Source organism: Myotis myotis, unplaced genomic scaffold (assembly GCF_014108235.1).
Source record: "Myotis myotis isolate mMyoMyo1 unplaced genomic scaffold, mMyoMyo1.p scaffold_m19_p_17, whole genome shotgun sequence".
In the NCBI taxonomy this organism is placed as follows: Eukaryota; Metazoa; Chordata; class Mammalia; order Chiroptera; family Vespertilionidae; genus Myotis; species Myotis myotis.
In genome coordinates, this window is record NW_023416321.1 from 44,004,331 (window position 1) to 44,020,102 (window position 15,772).

General features: G+C 43.5%; 1 protein-coding gene across 6 annotated transcripts in view; it reads left to right on the forward strand.

Moving 5' to 3' along the window:
* MAP2K4 (mitogen-activated protein kinase kinase 4) overlaps positions 1–15,772 on the forward strand; it is a 119,890-nt gene that overhangs the window by 89,730 nt on the left and 14,388 nt on the right. For all 6 annotated transcript variants that reach the window (XM_036341650.1, XM_036341651.1, XM_036341652.1 and 3 more), the window contains 3 exons: positions 3,918–4,037; positions 6,487–6,538; positions 10,252–10,379. In XM_036341650.1, coding sequence (XP_036197543.1) covers positions 3,918–4,037; positions 6,487–6,538; positions 10,252–10,379 — 300 coding nt within the window. The remainder of the gene's footprint in view (positions 1–3,917; positions 4,038–6,486; positions 6,539–10,251; positions 10,380–15,772) is intronic.

The following is a 15,772-nucleotide window of genomic DNA, read 5'->3' on the forward strand; positions in this document are numbered from 1 at the left end:
TTTTGTGAGAGTCATTCTGTAAAAGCACTCAAAATGAAAAGAGAGAGAGAGAGAGAGAAGAGACTTAAAAAAAAAGAAATAGAAGCAAAAGTTCATGTCAAGTATGCTTTACCATAAGTATTCTGCGAAGCCCTGGGCTACATGCGTGCTCCAGCAGGTGGTCCTGTTGTGAGAGTGCTGTGCTCACCTGTGTCCTCGAAGCATAGGCCCTCTCTACTTACAAGGTTGGTGTCCTTACATTGTAGGTGTTGATAGGAGAAGGGAGTTAAGTGCACTGGATTCTATTTATGGCTATATCACTAATAGCAGTGTTGTTCTGGGCAAGCCATTGTCCTTTTAGGGGCATTCATCTCTAATCATTGTAGGTCAGGCATGAGGGTAAGATTAGTGGTGGAAAGTTTCAGAGGGTACAGCTGGATCCATAGATTAGTGACAAATACAAAATAATTTTTATTTATTTTTATTTTTTTAAATATATTTTATTGATTTTTTACAGAGAGGAAGGGAGAGGGATAGAGAGTTAGAAACATCAATGAGAGAGAAACATCGATCAGCTGCCTCCTGCACATCCCCTACTGGGGATGTGCCCGCAACCAAGGTACATGCCCTTGACTGGAATCAAACCCTGGACTCTTCAGTCCACAGGCCGACACTCTGTCCACTGAGCCAAACCTCTCAGGGCCAAAATAATTTTTAGGTAATTTTTTTGTATCATCCTGATAGTTGTTTTCACTCTTACAAGGTACTTTGTAGTACTTGTTCATGTGTGCAAATACTTTTATCTATCCTATCTAATAAAAGAGAAACATGGTAATTAGCGTACGACCGCTACCCTTCCCATTGGCTAATCAGGGCAATATGCAAATTAACTGCCAGCCAAGATGGCAGCCGGCAGCCAGGCAGCTTGAAACTAACATGAGGCTTGCTTGCTTCAGTGACGGAGGACTCCAATGTTCCCTGCCTGCCGCTGCAGGCCTCTGAGCTGCAAGCAACTATGTAACAAACATAGAAGCTAAACAAAACCCCAGAAACCTGCTTTAGTCCCGGGCTTCAGCCAGCAGGATTGCAACATTGTTTCAAATACAGAAGGTAAACAAAGGCCAGAAACCTGCTTTCAGCAGCGGAGGCCTAAGAGCTGGAGCCAAGCCTCAAAGCTAAAGCTGGCCCAGAATAAAAAAGAAAAAAGAAAAAAAGGAGTGGTTGGGAGCTTCAGTCACCCGTCAGCCTGAAAACAGCCCTCAGCCCCTCACCCAGACTGGCCAGGCACCCCAGTGGGGACCCCCACCCTGAAGGGTGTGTGACCAGCTGCAAACAGCCATCATCCCCTCATCCAGGCTGGCCAGGCACCCCAGTGGGGACCCCCACCCTGATCCAGGACACCCTTCAGGGCAAACCAGCCGGCCCCCACCCGTGCACCAGGCCTCTATCTTATATAGTAAAAGGGTAATATGCCTCCCAGCACCGGGATCAGCAGAGCTGCGAGGCCTCCCGGCACCAGGATCAGCGTGATAGAGGGCAGCAGCCAAACCCCCTGATCGCCCTGTGGCTCTGTGTGTGTGACAGGGGGCGGGACCACAACCTCCCTATCAGCCCTGTTCTGTTCGTGACAGGGGAAGGCGCCCCAACCCCCTGATCAGCCCTGCTCTGTGCCTGATAGGGGGGAGCTCCCCAACCCCCTGATTGCCCTGCAGTTCTGTGTGTGACGGTGCGGCGCCCCAACCCCCCCCACGGGCCCTGCTCCGTGTGTGACGGGGTAGAGCCATAACCTCCCCATCGGCCCTGCCCTGAGTGTGACAGTGGTGGCGCCCCAACCCCCTGATCGGCCCTGCTCTGTGGGTGATAGAGGGCGACGCCCCAACTGCCCCCCACAGGCCCTGCTCCGTGTGTGACGGGGTAGAGCCATAACCTCCCCATCGGCCCTGCCCTGAGTGTGACAGTGGTGGCGCCCCAACCCCCTGATCGGCCCTGCTCTGTGGGTGATAGAGGGCGACGCCCCAACTGCCCCCCACGGGCCCTGCTCTGTGTGTGACGGGGTAGAGCCATAACTTCCCCATCGGCCCTGCCCTGAGTGTGACAGGGTGCAGTGCCCCAACCCCCTGATCCGCCCTGCTCCGTGTGTGACAGGGGGCGGTGCCCCAATTCCCCTGTTGGCCCTGCTCTGTGAGTGACAGGGGGGAGCTCCCCAACCCCCTGATCGACCCTGCTCTGTGCGTGACAGGGTACGGAGCCCCAACCCCCCTGATGGGCCCTGCTCTGTGAGTGACAGGGGCCAGCACCCCAACCCTCTGATTGGCCCTGCTCTGTGCATGACGGGGTGGCGCCGCAACCTGCCCATCGACCCTGCCTTGAGTGTGATGGGGTGGTGCCCCAATCCCCCAGTCGGCCCTACCCTGAGCGTGACTGAGGGTGGCATCGCAACCTCCCGATCCGCCCTGCTCTGTGCATGACAGGGGCGGCGCCCCAACTCGCCAATCAGCCCTGCTCTGAGCCCGACCAGGGGCTGCACCTAGGGATTGGGCCTGCCCTCTGCCACCTGAGAGCAGGCCTAAGCCAGCAGGTCGTTATCTCCCGAGGGGTCCCAGACTGCGAGAGGGCTGAGGGAACCCCCCCTTCCCCCCGAGTGCACAAATTTTTGTGCGCCAGACCTCTAGTATATATATAAAAGCCTAAGTGACCGTCCAACCGGTAGGGGGCAGGTGCTCAGTGCAGGATCAGAAACCACAGGCATGGAAACATGGAACAGACTGATGAATCTCAGAGGGAAGCGGGGAGAGGGGAGGGCGGGGAGAGATTAACCAAAGATCTTATATGCATCTTAGAGGCCCGGCGCACAGCCTGGCCTGCGCCCTCTCGCAATTTGGGACCTCTCGGGGGATGTCAGAGAGCTGGTTTCAGCCTGATCCCCGCAGGCCAGGCCGAGGGTCCCCACTCGTGCATGGATCCGTGCACCGGGCCTCTAGTAGTGTTATAATCATGGTATTACTTAGGGTTTGCATTTTGCTCGTGCATACCTCATGAACTGTACCATTTTAAAATAATTAATTTTAGATAATTCCTTTAATGATGTACCATTTCCTCTTGTGGGATAGTTCAGTGGTTTCTAGTTTGTTTTTGTTCTTGTAATTTCTGGACTGTTTCTTTAAGTTAGATCCCAGTCATAATTCTGTCAAAGGGTATAAATACTTTTATTTCTCTTGCTTTATTGTCCAGTTGCCTTCAGACTGTTTTAAAACCCTCTATAATGCTGCCATCAGTTTTTGAATGATTCAGTTTAATTATAGCCAGCATTCATTCATTTAAGGAATGTTCATTGAGCCCCTGTCCTGGTGGAGTGTAGGAAATGTAGATGAAAAACATAATAAAATAAATAAGTTATATTTTATATTAAAAGATGATACAGGTCATTCAAAGAACAGCGAGGCAAGGCAAGGGGTTGCTGAGAGTGGGATGACTTGTAAACTGCTCCAGAGAGCATTTGAGCAATAACTTTTGAGGCTTTGGGTTTGCTTTATGTATTTTCGTCTGTCTCTCTTTTATTTTATTTACTTATTTAGAAGTTTTTATAGTATATCAAGGTAACTGTAATCTATTTGTTAGTGAGAATGAACAGTTTTCCACGTTTTCTATTTGTATATTTAATTATGGCAATATTTGAAATTCGTATAAAGCTCAAAAGTTTTCTATGTAAGACTGTTCCTGCCTTTACAATTAAGAGTGGGGAAAATTGGGCAAATCAGTTTGTGTTTAAGCATGAGGAGAATGTTCTGTCCAGAGCTTTAATAAGGAACCAAAAATTTCTACAAGTTTTTTTTTTTTTAAATGAAGATTGCTTTTTTGTTAATTGTATTTCTGTTTTAAGTGAAGGAAAAATGGTACATAATATGATGTATAAGAGTAACATATTTGTTATTTTATAGGGTGACTGTTGGATCTGTATGGAACTCATGTCTACCTCGTTTGATAAGTTTTACAAATATGTATATAGTGTATTAGATGATGTTATTCCAGAAGAAATTTTAGGCAAAATCACTTTAGCAGTAAGTACCTGGTTTTCAAATTGTTCATTCTCTATGTGCTCATGTAAAGATGCTGCTGGCATTTGAATGCACATGCCCAGATATCCTTCACAGAATTTTACTGACTTTCCTGGAGGGTCACTGGTAAAGGGACAGAGACTGAAACACTTCTTTGGGGTAATTGTCACAATCATAAAGAACTATTTTCAATATGTGGTCCGTAGTACAGAATCACAATCAACCACAATAGATTGTGCTGTCAGTAAGATTAGAACAAGCAATTTTCTGTTCCCTTTTCCACTGTTGGTTTAACTATTTTTAATATGTTTTAAATATGTATTATCATGCTTATGCCTAAATTAATCAGAATCACAACAGTATCCTTGAAGTCTCTTATTTAAAACTCTTCGTGGTTTAAGAGTTGGGCTATGCAGACTAAACTATTTAAATTTTTGACCAGCAATTTCAGTAACCAGCATTATTGCTTATTTGGTCAATTCACTTTTACCTGAATACCAAAACGAAAAGAGGTACTTTTTTACTTATGTTTTTATAGTCTTGAAAGTGGGATCATGATTATTTCCTTTCTTGCTTTGAATCTTTTAGTTCAGCCGTGGGCAAACTACGGCCCGTGGGCCGGATCCGGCCCGTTTGAAATGAATAAAACTAAAAAAAAAAAAAGACCGTACCTTTTTATTTAATGATGTTTACTTTGAATTTATATTAGTTCACACAAACACTCCATCCATGCTTTTGTTCCGGCCCTCTGGTCCAGTTTAAGAACCCATTGTGGCCCTCGAGTCAAAAAGTTTGCCCACCCCTGTTTTAGTTGACAAAGGTTGTTCATAATTATTTTTTCTGAAGATAATTTTCTGTGATAGCGTAAAATTAATAAGATTCTTAGAAACCCCTGAGACTCTGATCACAATCTGGCTTAGTGGATATGTCAACTAAATTTTATAGGAAGCTGTAAGATACCTAGTTGCATTTAATTTCTCTACTCTCCCTTTCCTGCATCCTCAATATCCAGCATAGGTTGTCTGTCCATTGCATTTTATCCTACTTAATCATTAATGTTTAATGTTAGTTTAAACATTAGTTTAAAAATTACAGGTCTCTTGTTAATGTTTTAAGTTATTTAGCTTATTTAATGCTTAAAATTAAACGTTTAATTAGCTAAATGTTAAGATATATAACCTTACATATATTTTATAAAAAGATGCAGAGTTTTACTAGAAACTTGTTAATTATTCTGACTGGTCTAGGAAATTTTATATTGATCAATTTAGTCATCTGTCTCCAGTATACCATAGCCAATATTATCTTGGAATTTGTTAGTATTCATAGAAACAATAGTAGCATAATGAAAACAGCTAGTGATTACTGAATGTTTATTTATATCAGGCCAAGATCTTATGACATTTTATCTTCATAGCAACTCTCTATGGTAAATAGTGTAACTTGTTTACAGATGACAGATCTGAAATATGGAGAGATTGAGCAATTAATTTGCTTTGAAGTTTATATAATTTTAACTAGTAAATGCTTTAAGCCCAGGCAGCCTAATTCCAGAATCTTGTTTTTAACCACTGTACAAGGTGATTATGAAGTTAGAAAACATAGATAAAATTATTTTATTGTATAATGAAATATGTGTAGTATATGTATATTAATAAATAATATATTATGTATTTGCCTATGTTACTAGCCTTGGTGATCACCTTGTATATTAAGCACAACATTTAAAATTACTTTGATTTAAATCTCTCTTTTAAAATTCTTACCTGAGGATATGCTCATTGATTTTTAGAATGAGAGAGAGAGAAACTTTGATGTGAGAGAAACATTGGTCAGTTGCCTTCCTGTTTGCTACCAGACTGGAGATTGAACTCCCAACCTAGGCATGTGCCCTGAATGGGAATCAAACTCGCAACCTTTGGGATGGCGCTCCAACCAATTGAGCCACCCAGCCAGGTTGATTAATCCCTTCTTGCTAATTAATAACTCTATGAACTCGCAAGCCTGACTGTTTGAGACATTAGAGACACATGGCTCTGCTGCAAAAGTTACTTTGAAGGCTCAGTACCCAATGAGGGTGAATGATTGTGAGAAACTGAGACTTTGGAAGAACTTAAACTAAGTCAGGGTTGATAATGGATCCAGCCTGTTGGACTTTTCTTATACCACATATTTCTATTCTTGAAGAGTTTGAAGAAATAAGAAATATTATACAACTTGTTAATGACTTACTAAAAAATTGTAAAGGGTTTTCTTTTTAGCTGTCAGGGCAACTAAGTTTTTAAATTTAAAATCAACATTCAGCATCTTCAGTTAACAAAAATTGCACAGGATGTTGAAACATTAAGCTTACAAGAATGCAATGGGCTATGTGGGCTGTTACTTAAGATAAACTATTGTGCTGTTTGATTAAAAGGAAATTGTTTATCCCACCTCTGCTTTTTCTCCACAGACTGTGAAAGCACTAAACCACTTAAAGGAAAACTTGAAAATCATTCACAGAGGTGGGTACAGAATTTTTTTTTATAGAACAACTATTCCTTAATAGGGAAAAAATATTGAAAATTACAGTGCCACTTTCAAGCAAAACCTACTATATGTATCCTAAAACTTCACTATTAGAGTTTTTTCCCTTTGGGGGTCTATAAATTTTAGTCTACCTTATTAATATGTTGGGCTTAGTAATTGAAGGAGATTTTGCTGTAAATTCTTATTATTCTTAGTTGAAAAGTTATTATTTGCCGATAGATAATTAGTGTTTCTCTTGTATACTACTAAGGCGTGAAGGTGGTCCTGTGGGCAGTCAAAGGAGAATCAGAGGGTAACTGCCTTGTGTGTTACAGGCACACTACTGTCCCTGTGAAGTGCTGCAATCAGAGATTCCTTTAATTGTAATTGCTGTAAAGCATTTGTGTTTGTGAGAATAGTGATCTTGTCCTTATTAAACACACATTAAAAATTTTAAACATTTGATGTAGATCTATTGCATGACAGTGGGAATCCTGAGTTTAATTCAGCACATAGACTAAATAGTTGCTCTGGTATCATGACAGACCTAAGACAATATGTGGCAGTATGTGATTCATCCTGATAGTAAATAAGGAGGAAAGTCAAAGGTCATATTCAGAGAAGTGCAAAACCTTGAATTCTAAGTATCATAGTTTCTAGTGGTTAGAGAAATTAGTAATTGGGACATTTATTTAAGTAATTTTAGTTTGAGGTTGACCCTGGTCCAGAAATTAGTAAACTTTGAACATCAAAATAATTCATTTATTTTTGCCTACCTGATATTTTTAACATAAAATAATGAATTTGTCTTCATTATTTTATGTTAAAATAATATTAGGTAGGCTCCTAATTTCCTTTTTGGCCTAAAATCATGTAGTATTAGGTCCCTAAACAAAATTATTTTGTTCCTCTCATAGTTCATCTTGTTCTTGTTTTGGGGTTTTTCTCTCCCTTTTTGCTGTGTTCTGCAATTATGAGAGTACTAAAGGCCTGGTGCACGAATTCATGCACAGGTGGGGTCCCTCGGCCTGGCCGGCGATAGGGGCCGATTGGGGCCGGCTGGCCCGGGGGAGGGACTGTGGGAGGTTGGCCGGCTGCGGGAGGTTGGCTGTGGGAGCGCACTGACCACCAGGTGGCAGATCCTGCGTTGAGTGTCTGTCCCCTGGTGGTCAGTGCACGTCATAGCCACCGGCCAGTTGTAACGGTTGCAACAGTTGCAATGGTTGCTTAGGCTTTTGTATATATACTAGAGGCCCGGTGCACAAAAATTTGTGCACTTGGGGGGGAGGGGGGGTCCCTCAGCCTGGCCTGTGCCCTCTCGCAGTCTGGGACCCCTCCCTGGTGGCAGAGGGCAGGCCCAATCCCTAGGTGCAGCCCCTGGTTGGGCTCAGAGCGGGGCTGATTGGGGAGTTGGGGTGCCGCCCCGTCATGCACAGAGCAGGGCGGATCGGGAGGTTGCGATGCCACCCTCAGTCATGCTCAGGGTAGGGCCGATTTGGGGATTGGGGCACCGCCCCCTGTCACACTCAAGGCAGGGCCGATGGGGATGTTGCGGCGCCACCCCCTGTCATGCACAGAACAGGGCCAATCAGGGGGTTGGGGCATTTCCCCCTGTCACTCACAGAGCAGGGCCCATCAGGGGGGTTGGGGCTCTGTACCCTGTCACGCACAGAGCAGGGCCAATCAGGGGGTTGGGACGCAGCCCCCTGTCACGCACAGAGCAGGGCCCATCAGGGGGTTGGGGCGCCGCCTTCTATCACCCACAGAGCAGGGCCGATCAGGGGGTTGGGGTGCCGCCACTCTCACACTCAGGGCAGTGCCTATGGGGAGGTAATGGCTCTACCCCGTCACACACAGAGCAGCGCCTGTGGGGGGGGGGGGGTGTTGGGGCACCGCACCCTGTCACACACAGAGCAGGGCCGATCAGGGGGTTGGGCGCCACACCCTGCCACACACAGAGCCGCAAGGCGATCAGGGGGTTTGGGCGCTGCCCCCTGTCACGCTGATCCCGGTGCCGGGAGGCCTCTCGGCTCCGCTGATCCCGGTGCTGGGAGGCATATTACCCTTTTACTATATAGGGTATAGGCCTGGTGCACGGGTGGGGGCCGGCTGGTTTGCCCTGAAGGGTGTCCTGGATCAGGGTGGGGGTCCCCACTGGGGTGCCTGGCCAGCCTGGATGAGGGGATGATGGCTGTTTGCAGCTGGTCACACACCCTTCAGGGTGGGGGTCCCCACTGGGGTGCCTGGCCAGTCTGGGTGAGGGGCTGAGGGCTGTTTTCAGGCTGACGGGTGACTGAAGCTCCCAACCACTCCTTTTTTTCTTTTTTCTTTTTTATTCTGGGCCAGCTTTAGCTTTGAGGCTTGGCTCCAGCTCTTAGGCCTCCGCTGCTGAAAGTAGGTTTCTGGCCTTTGCTTACAATGTTGCAATCCTGCTGGCTGAAGCCCGGGACTAAAGCAGGTTTCTGGGGTTTTGTTTAGCTTCTATGTTTGTTACATAGTTGCTTGCAGCTCAGAGGCCTGCAGCAGCCGGTGGGGAACGTTGGAGTCCTCCGTCACTGAAGCAAGCAAGCCTCATGTTAGTTTCAAGCTGCCTGGCTGCCGGCCGCCATCTTGGCTGGCAGTTAATTTGCATATTGCCCTGATTAGCCAGTGGGAAGGGTAGCGGTCGTATGCCAATTACCATGTTTCTCTTTTATTAGATAGGATTGCCTTTACCGTAGAGCGATTCAAATACCTTAGGAATACTCAAGGTACCACAGAAAAGCACTAAGGCAGTGCCTGAGGAGGAGTAAGATAAAAGGGAAACTCTTCAGAAGTAACTTTTGTTTTCCTATTAGTAAATAAAATGATGAGTTTATAGCAGTCTTTTTATCACTTCAAATTAGTTAGCTTTTTTTTTTTTTTGCTACAGGTAGTGTGCTTTGATTACAGGTTACAGAAAATTCTGATAATTGGCTTAAATGCTAAGGAAATGCATTCTCTGTGGTAATAAAGTCCTGGCACAATTTGGTTAGAGTTCAAGCTCCTTCTTTAGGCTGTGCCCTCCTTACTCTGTTGGCTCCATCCTCAGGGTAGTAACAGCTAAAGCGGTCCCCAGTGTCACATAGTCTTTGACACATATTGTACAGTAGCTTAGTATACTCTTACAGGTTAAATTCATTCTTTATAGTTTGACTGTTAAGTAATGAATTTAAAGCAAATAAATGAATATGTCCCTTGAGGAGAACAAAACAACATAATAGAATGCCTAAATGTATTGTATAGTATTTTTTTTAATACACTTGTAGTTTTTTTGAAAAATATAATTTTATTGATTTCAGGGAGGAAGGAAGAGGGAGAGAGAGCTAGAAATATCCGTGATGAGAGAGAATCATGGATTGGCTGCCTCCTGCAAGTCTCCCACTGGGGATCGAGCCCACAACCCAGGCATGTGCTCTTGAGCGGAATCGAACCTGGGAACTTTCATTTCGCATGCTGACACTCTATCCACTGAGCCAAACTGGCTAGGGCTGTAGTATTTTTTGATACTGAGTTTTTAAGCATCGGTCTTCAGAGAAATTTCATATTTCTCATCTTCTCATACATCTGAATATTAAGGACTTGATCACTTATGTTGTCTAAGGTTTTTCAGTATTTTTACTTAAAGTACTTTAGACTGTAGCTCATTTGATTGATTACTTTTACACTGAATGGTACCTGTCTCTTTCAGATATCAAACCTTCCAATATCCTTCTGGACAGAAGTGGAAATATTAAACTCTGTGACTTTGGCATCAGCGGACAGCTTGTGGACTCCATTGCCAAGACCAGAGATGCTGGGTGTAGGCCGTACATGGCAGTAAGTGGAAGGCCCAGCCCTTTTAGACGCCTGACGGTCATTGCAGTGGGAGACCGCCTTTGGTGCTGTACTTCTGAGGACTCTGCCATTAGTCGTCGTGCAGTCTCACCAGGCAGAATCCTTTTCTCTTCCCTAAAGACCAAATTCAGGTTCTAGCTGCTCCATGAAATGTTGCAAAATTGTCCCAGTGAACTCCTGTTTGATTGTCTTACTCTGTTGTCTTTGGTGCTTAGCTTGTGGTCTTCTCTGACTCTGCTAATCAACTAGATCGTTAGTGCTCAGCAGGCCGCTTTGTGTTTTTAGCACTCCATATGTTATCTTGACTGTAATAGGATTGGCTGCTTCCTCCAAGTCCCCCACTGGACATGTTGATAATGTTTCCTGGCCATTAAGTGATACTATTTCCAGCTAGAGAAGAATGGAAAACTCAAGTTTATGGTAGAACTCAGTATATCTATAAATCTGAGGCTTTGTTTTGTATACTGTTGATCTCTTTAGAGGGGGACGAAGCACACTAACAAAAGCAAAAAAGATGCCTTGGGTACTTGCCAACCTGGAGTCTCTTTCCCTTCAGGGAGACAGAGCTCCACTATCCTTCTGCACACCTCATCCTCATCTTTTTTTTTTTTTTTTAATTCTTTATTGTTGAAAGTATTACATGTCTCCTCTCCCCCCCCATTGACCTCTCCAAGCATACCCCCGCCCGTCATCCTCATCTTATTCCAGTGCTGCATACACTGCAAATTTAGTGTCTGTATTGTAAACATTCTCCTAGTGTGTTGGTGTCTTCCTTACCGTGGCTATGGTTCTTTGGGGACCGGTTTTGCGTCGTTATTAAAGCAGTCCTTCTCATCAGTAGTTTCTGTTTCCGTCTTTAGGACTTTTAAACTTTAGGTTAGCTATGAGCTGAATACAGTTTTTCTCTCCTTTTAATTGTTATCTTCTTTCTTGATTTACACATTTCCAAACCCAGTGCTGTAAGCAATAGAAAAGTAAGTGACATCATAAGCTACATGTTACAACTTTTTTATCTTGCTTGTGGATAGGCAGACTCAGTGCTACATTTATGTACACTTCTTTTAAAAACCTGAATATATTGTATTTTCAGTGTTATTTAAAAGTAAATTTTTTTCTTTTCACTTTTCTCTCAGCCTATAAATAGTTGAATGCACAGGATTACATGCATTTTTTATGTATGTTTTGTTGCTTGTACTTTGGTCATTGCATTTGAAAATGATTGTATTTGGAAATTTTCCATTATTAACCCTATTTTAGAATTTTTGTTTTCAGTACCTTGTTTTTATTCTGTTACATCTTTTTATGTCATCTTTTCCACCAATGAAAATGTCAGAGGAGTGTGTGTGTGTGTGTGTGTGTGTGTGTATGTATGTTAATATGTACAAAAAGATACCTTCATTTAGACTTTGGACTTTGTGGATGGTGACTGTCTAGGCAGAGTCTCCGGGAGACTTGGATGATCTTGCATTCATCATGATAATTATGGATAAATGGAACAATCAGATCAAAAGCAAGAAAATAAATTATGGAGTGTTTGGGAATTCATATAATTTACACATTTAGCAATCATGCCCTGAGAATTAAGTGTAAACTGTTTGTACTTTTAGGGCTTGTCTCAGCACTAAGGTTGACTAACATTGGTTAAGAATTATATTTGATTTATGTGGATGTTAAAGGTGCAGTTGCAGCCCTGATACAGCTGATACTTGCATTCAGGTAACTTTTAGAAAGTAGACTTTCGGTTTCTGTGTAGAAGTAAGTAAGGTTCAAGGCCTGGGAGGGACAAACTTTTCTCTTCCTGCCGACCTGCTTCAGCTTTGAAGGAAGCAGGCTGATGGTAAACTCTGCCTCTGATCTTGACTGGACTGAATGAAGCATTTCTGTCCATTCCAGTCTTCTGAGGCTTGTATGAATGGACAAGAATATAATCAGCATTCATCCTATAAGCCTCTGAGTAACTTGACTTTCTTAATGTATCTTGACAGAAGATATCAGCAATGCATCTTGTCTAGTCTATAGGAATTGTGATTTCTTAGATTATATTTATCATAGAAAGTGTACAAAGTGTAGAGTTTAAACTTAACTTTTCTCATAAACCAGTTGTTAACATCTTATCACTTCCCTACCTTCTCATCTAGGGAAGTCTGTATTTATTCACATACACATAAACATAGACAGAGGTGGGCAAAAGGACGTTTACAGTTTTGAGTGCATGAAATGCAGAGTTTATTCTTGTATTATTTATTCTTATATTATTTTTTATTCTTGTATTACATATTTTCCATACGAACAACTGCTAACCTACTTTTGCCTACCCCTGTATATGTACATTTAGGGGTGTGTGTGTGTGTGTGTGTGTGTGTTCCGGACCATTTGGAAGGAAGTCACAGATATGATGAATTTCATTCTAGACACTTTAGCACGTCTTCCCAAGAAAAGGGCATTCATCTGTGTAACCACAGTATCATTACCATACCTAAAACATAAGCCTAAAAAGTTAACAAGAATTTCATAGTATCATCTAATATACAGTTTATAGGTCAAAATTCCCAGTTGTCCAAAATAAATGTATGTTGTAGCTGTTAGTAAGGATCACATAAAGATACATAATACATTACTTTTAGTTGTTACATTTTTGCATTTTAATCTAAACTGGTCTAGACCATTCTTTTTCTTCCTCATGATTTTGACATTTCTGGGAGTGTTTTTTAAAATGTCTACATCCTGGATTTGTCTGACTGTTCTCATGATTAGTTTCAGACTACATTTTTTTGGTATGGATGCTTCATAGATGAGGTGTACTTTATATTGCATCACATTGCAAGAACATAATGCTAGGTTATTTCACTAATTGCTTTGTTTTTTAAGCACTTGAAACATTTGTAAAATAGAAACTCATATCCTCAAAATGTTTCCTGTTTTTCTTCCCCAAAAGAGTAATTGATAATCTTCATTTTCAAAGGATTCCTTCATCCAGGATCCTCTCACCCTTCCCTCTGGTATCCTCCAACTTGAAGAGGCTTCTAAAAAGTAACTTCAGTTTCTCTATCTTTACCTCTTCTTCTTACAGGATAGAAGCCTGTCCGTGTTAGTTTGTAAGATAGTCTTTCTTTCTTTCTTTCTTTCTTTTTTTTTTTTTGCAAGGCCAATATCTTTACTTCTACATAGAAGGATGCGCACACATGGTCTGGAAGCGCGCACACACCCAGCAGGTGCTCTGCTCAGCTTTATAATCCCTGACGCATGTGACCTGCCCCTCACTCTTGATTGGAGCTCAGGCGCACGGTCTTTCCCGATTGGCTAATTCAACGGGAGGGGTTGACTTTTGCCGTTTCAAGACGGCGGCCCCGGGGGAGCTGCAAGCCATGCGGCCAGCTTGGTGGCTGCCAAGTCACGCAGTCCAAAATGAGGCCTATCTACACTGCTTTTTGACAGAAAAGATGACTTGTTCAATCAAAAAAAAAAAAAGAAAAGCAAAAAGAAAAGATGACTTGTTTCTTCTCATAGTTCTCCCCTTTTCTTTATTTAAACTCTTTTCTTAAAACTCGGCTGACATTCATTGACTTTCATGCTCTACAGCAGCAGTTCTCAACCTGTGGGTCGCTACCCCTTTGGTGGTCGAACGACACTTTCAGAGGGGTCGCTTAAGGCCATCCTGCATATCAGATATTTACATTACGATTCATAACAGTAGCAACATTACAGTTATGAAGTAGCAATGAAAATTTTATGGTTGGGTCACAACATGAGGAACTGTATTTAAAGGGCCAGAAGGTTGAGAACCACTGCTCTAGAAGGAGACTAATTTGCTGTTTGGTCAATGTGGTTTCAGTTAGTCTTTGGATAAGACCCCCCAAACATGGGGTGATGTGACATCCCATCTCTGTAACTTCTAATCAAAGGGGTGAGTGTGGACACTGTCGCTCTAGTGCATTAGAGGAAGGACCCTCGATCGCAGGCTCCAGCTCACCCGTCACTAAAGCTGCCAATGCCTTAGGCTCAGTGACGGTCCGTGCGCTGTGTTGTCAGGGATGAATGTGCAGCACTGACCCCAACATTACACATCTTCCTCCTTTTTCTGCCAGAATCAGATCCAAGGCCAACCTGTTCTCCCAGGTCATCCTGCTGCTGGCATCTAGCTGTTCAGCTATCCCTTTAGCTGCGTCTCGAGTATAGTTAACAAGCCTTTGCTGGTTCTAGTAAATATAATTAATCCACCGCATTCTTGTTCACAGTGGCCACCAACACAAGACAGACTCAAACCTGGCAGCAATCTGATTTCTAGCCTTAGACTCCTTGGAACTCCTCCTGGAACCCTAGTGGGATCTGTGTGCATATGGGGATTAAAGGAGCCCCCTGGACTCTGTCCTCTTCCTAGTCTGGCTGTCCATTGGAAAAAGTTTACGATGGGCCAACGTGAAAGGGATAATAGCCAATTGTATCAGAGCACAAGGTCCACTCCAAATGCTGGGCAAGGCCCAAGCCAGGGTCCCCATGACACCACCAGACATCAGCACGGGTACCGACAGTGCAGCACGATGGGCTTCTGAGGATACTCGGCCGTTTACGCATCCGGATACATTTCTCATGAACTCCAAGCACTGTCCCCGCCCCTTGAGAGGCAGGAGGCATAGTTTATGTCGGAGGATGGGCCGGATTGTTTTTGGGGGTCCTTGCTCTTTACCTCTGTTGGATGGGAACAATAGGGCGAGAGTCTTACAGGAAGCGTATCCCCAGGCTGTTTCCTCCTGGTACAAGGCAAGCACACCTTCCATCCTGTTACTGTCTGAGGTCCATTCGAATGGGAATGGGACCACTTGGGCCTCTAGCCTTCCTGCTGCACTAGCATAGCAGTAGCTTTTATTTAGGGTGTGAACAGAATATCTAATCCATTCCACCCAGGCATTCGTTCCCTTATATCCTACTTCTATTTGCATGGTGGTGGCAGTAGCCTAGGGGATCTTGTCCCGTGACATCTACTCCTATATCTAGTCCTAGCCAATCTTTTGACTAAAGGCTGAAATATCCAAGTCATTTGAGTTATTTGTAATCAGTAACTTAACTGGGTAAGCATGATCCACATTGTATACATTTCTCCAGCCCACATTGTAAGCCCTTGCAATTTGCCAGATTCCTAAAGCAAATAGAGCCCAGTACATGATGGTTATTAAGACAGCTCACAGTTTTTAGCGTCGATTTCAAGGGGATATGTACTGGTATGGCCGATCAAGTTGAGGTGTGTCTGCCCTTAACCGTGTGTGATGGGTCCAGCCTCGCTCTCCATTCTGAACAGCAGTCTCTGTGGAAAGCAAGACAGGTAGAGTCCTCTCCAAGAGGGTTCCAACTTGCTTCGCTTCCAAATCTTGATTAGAACA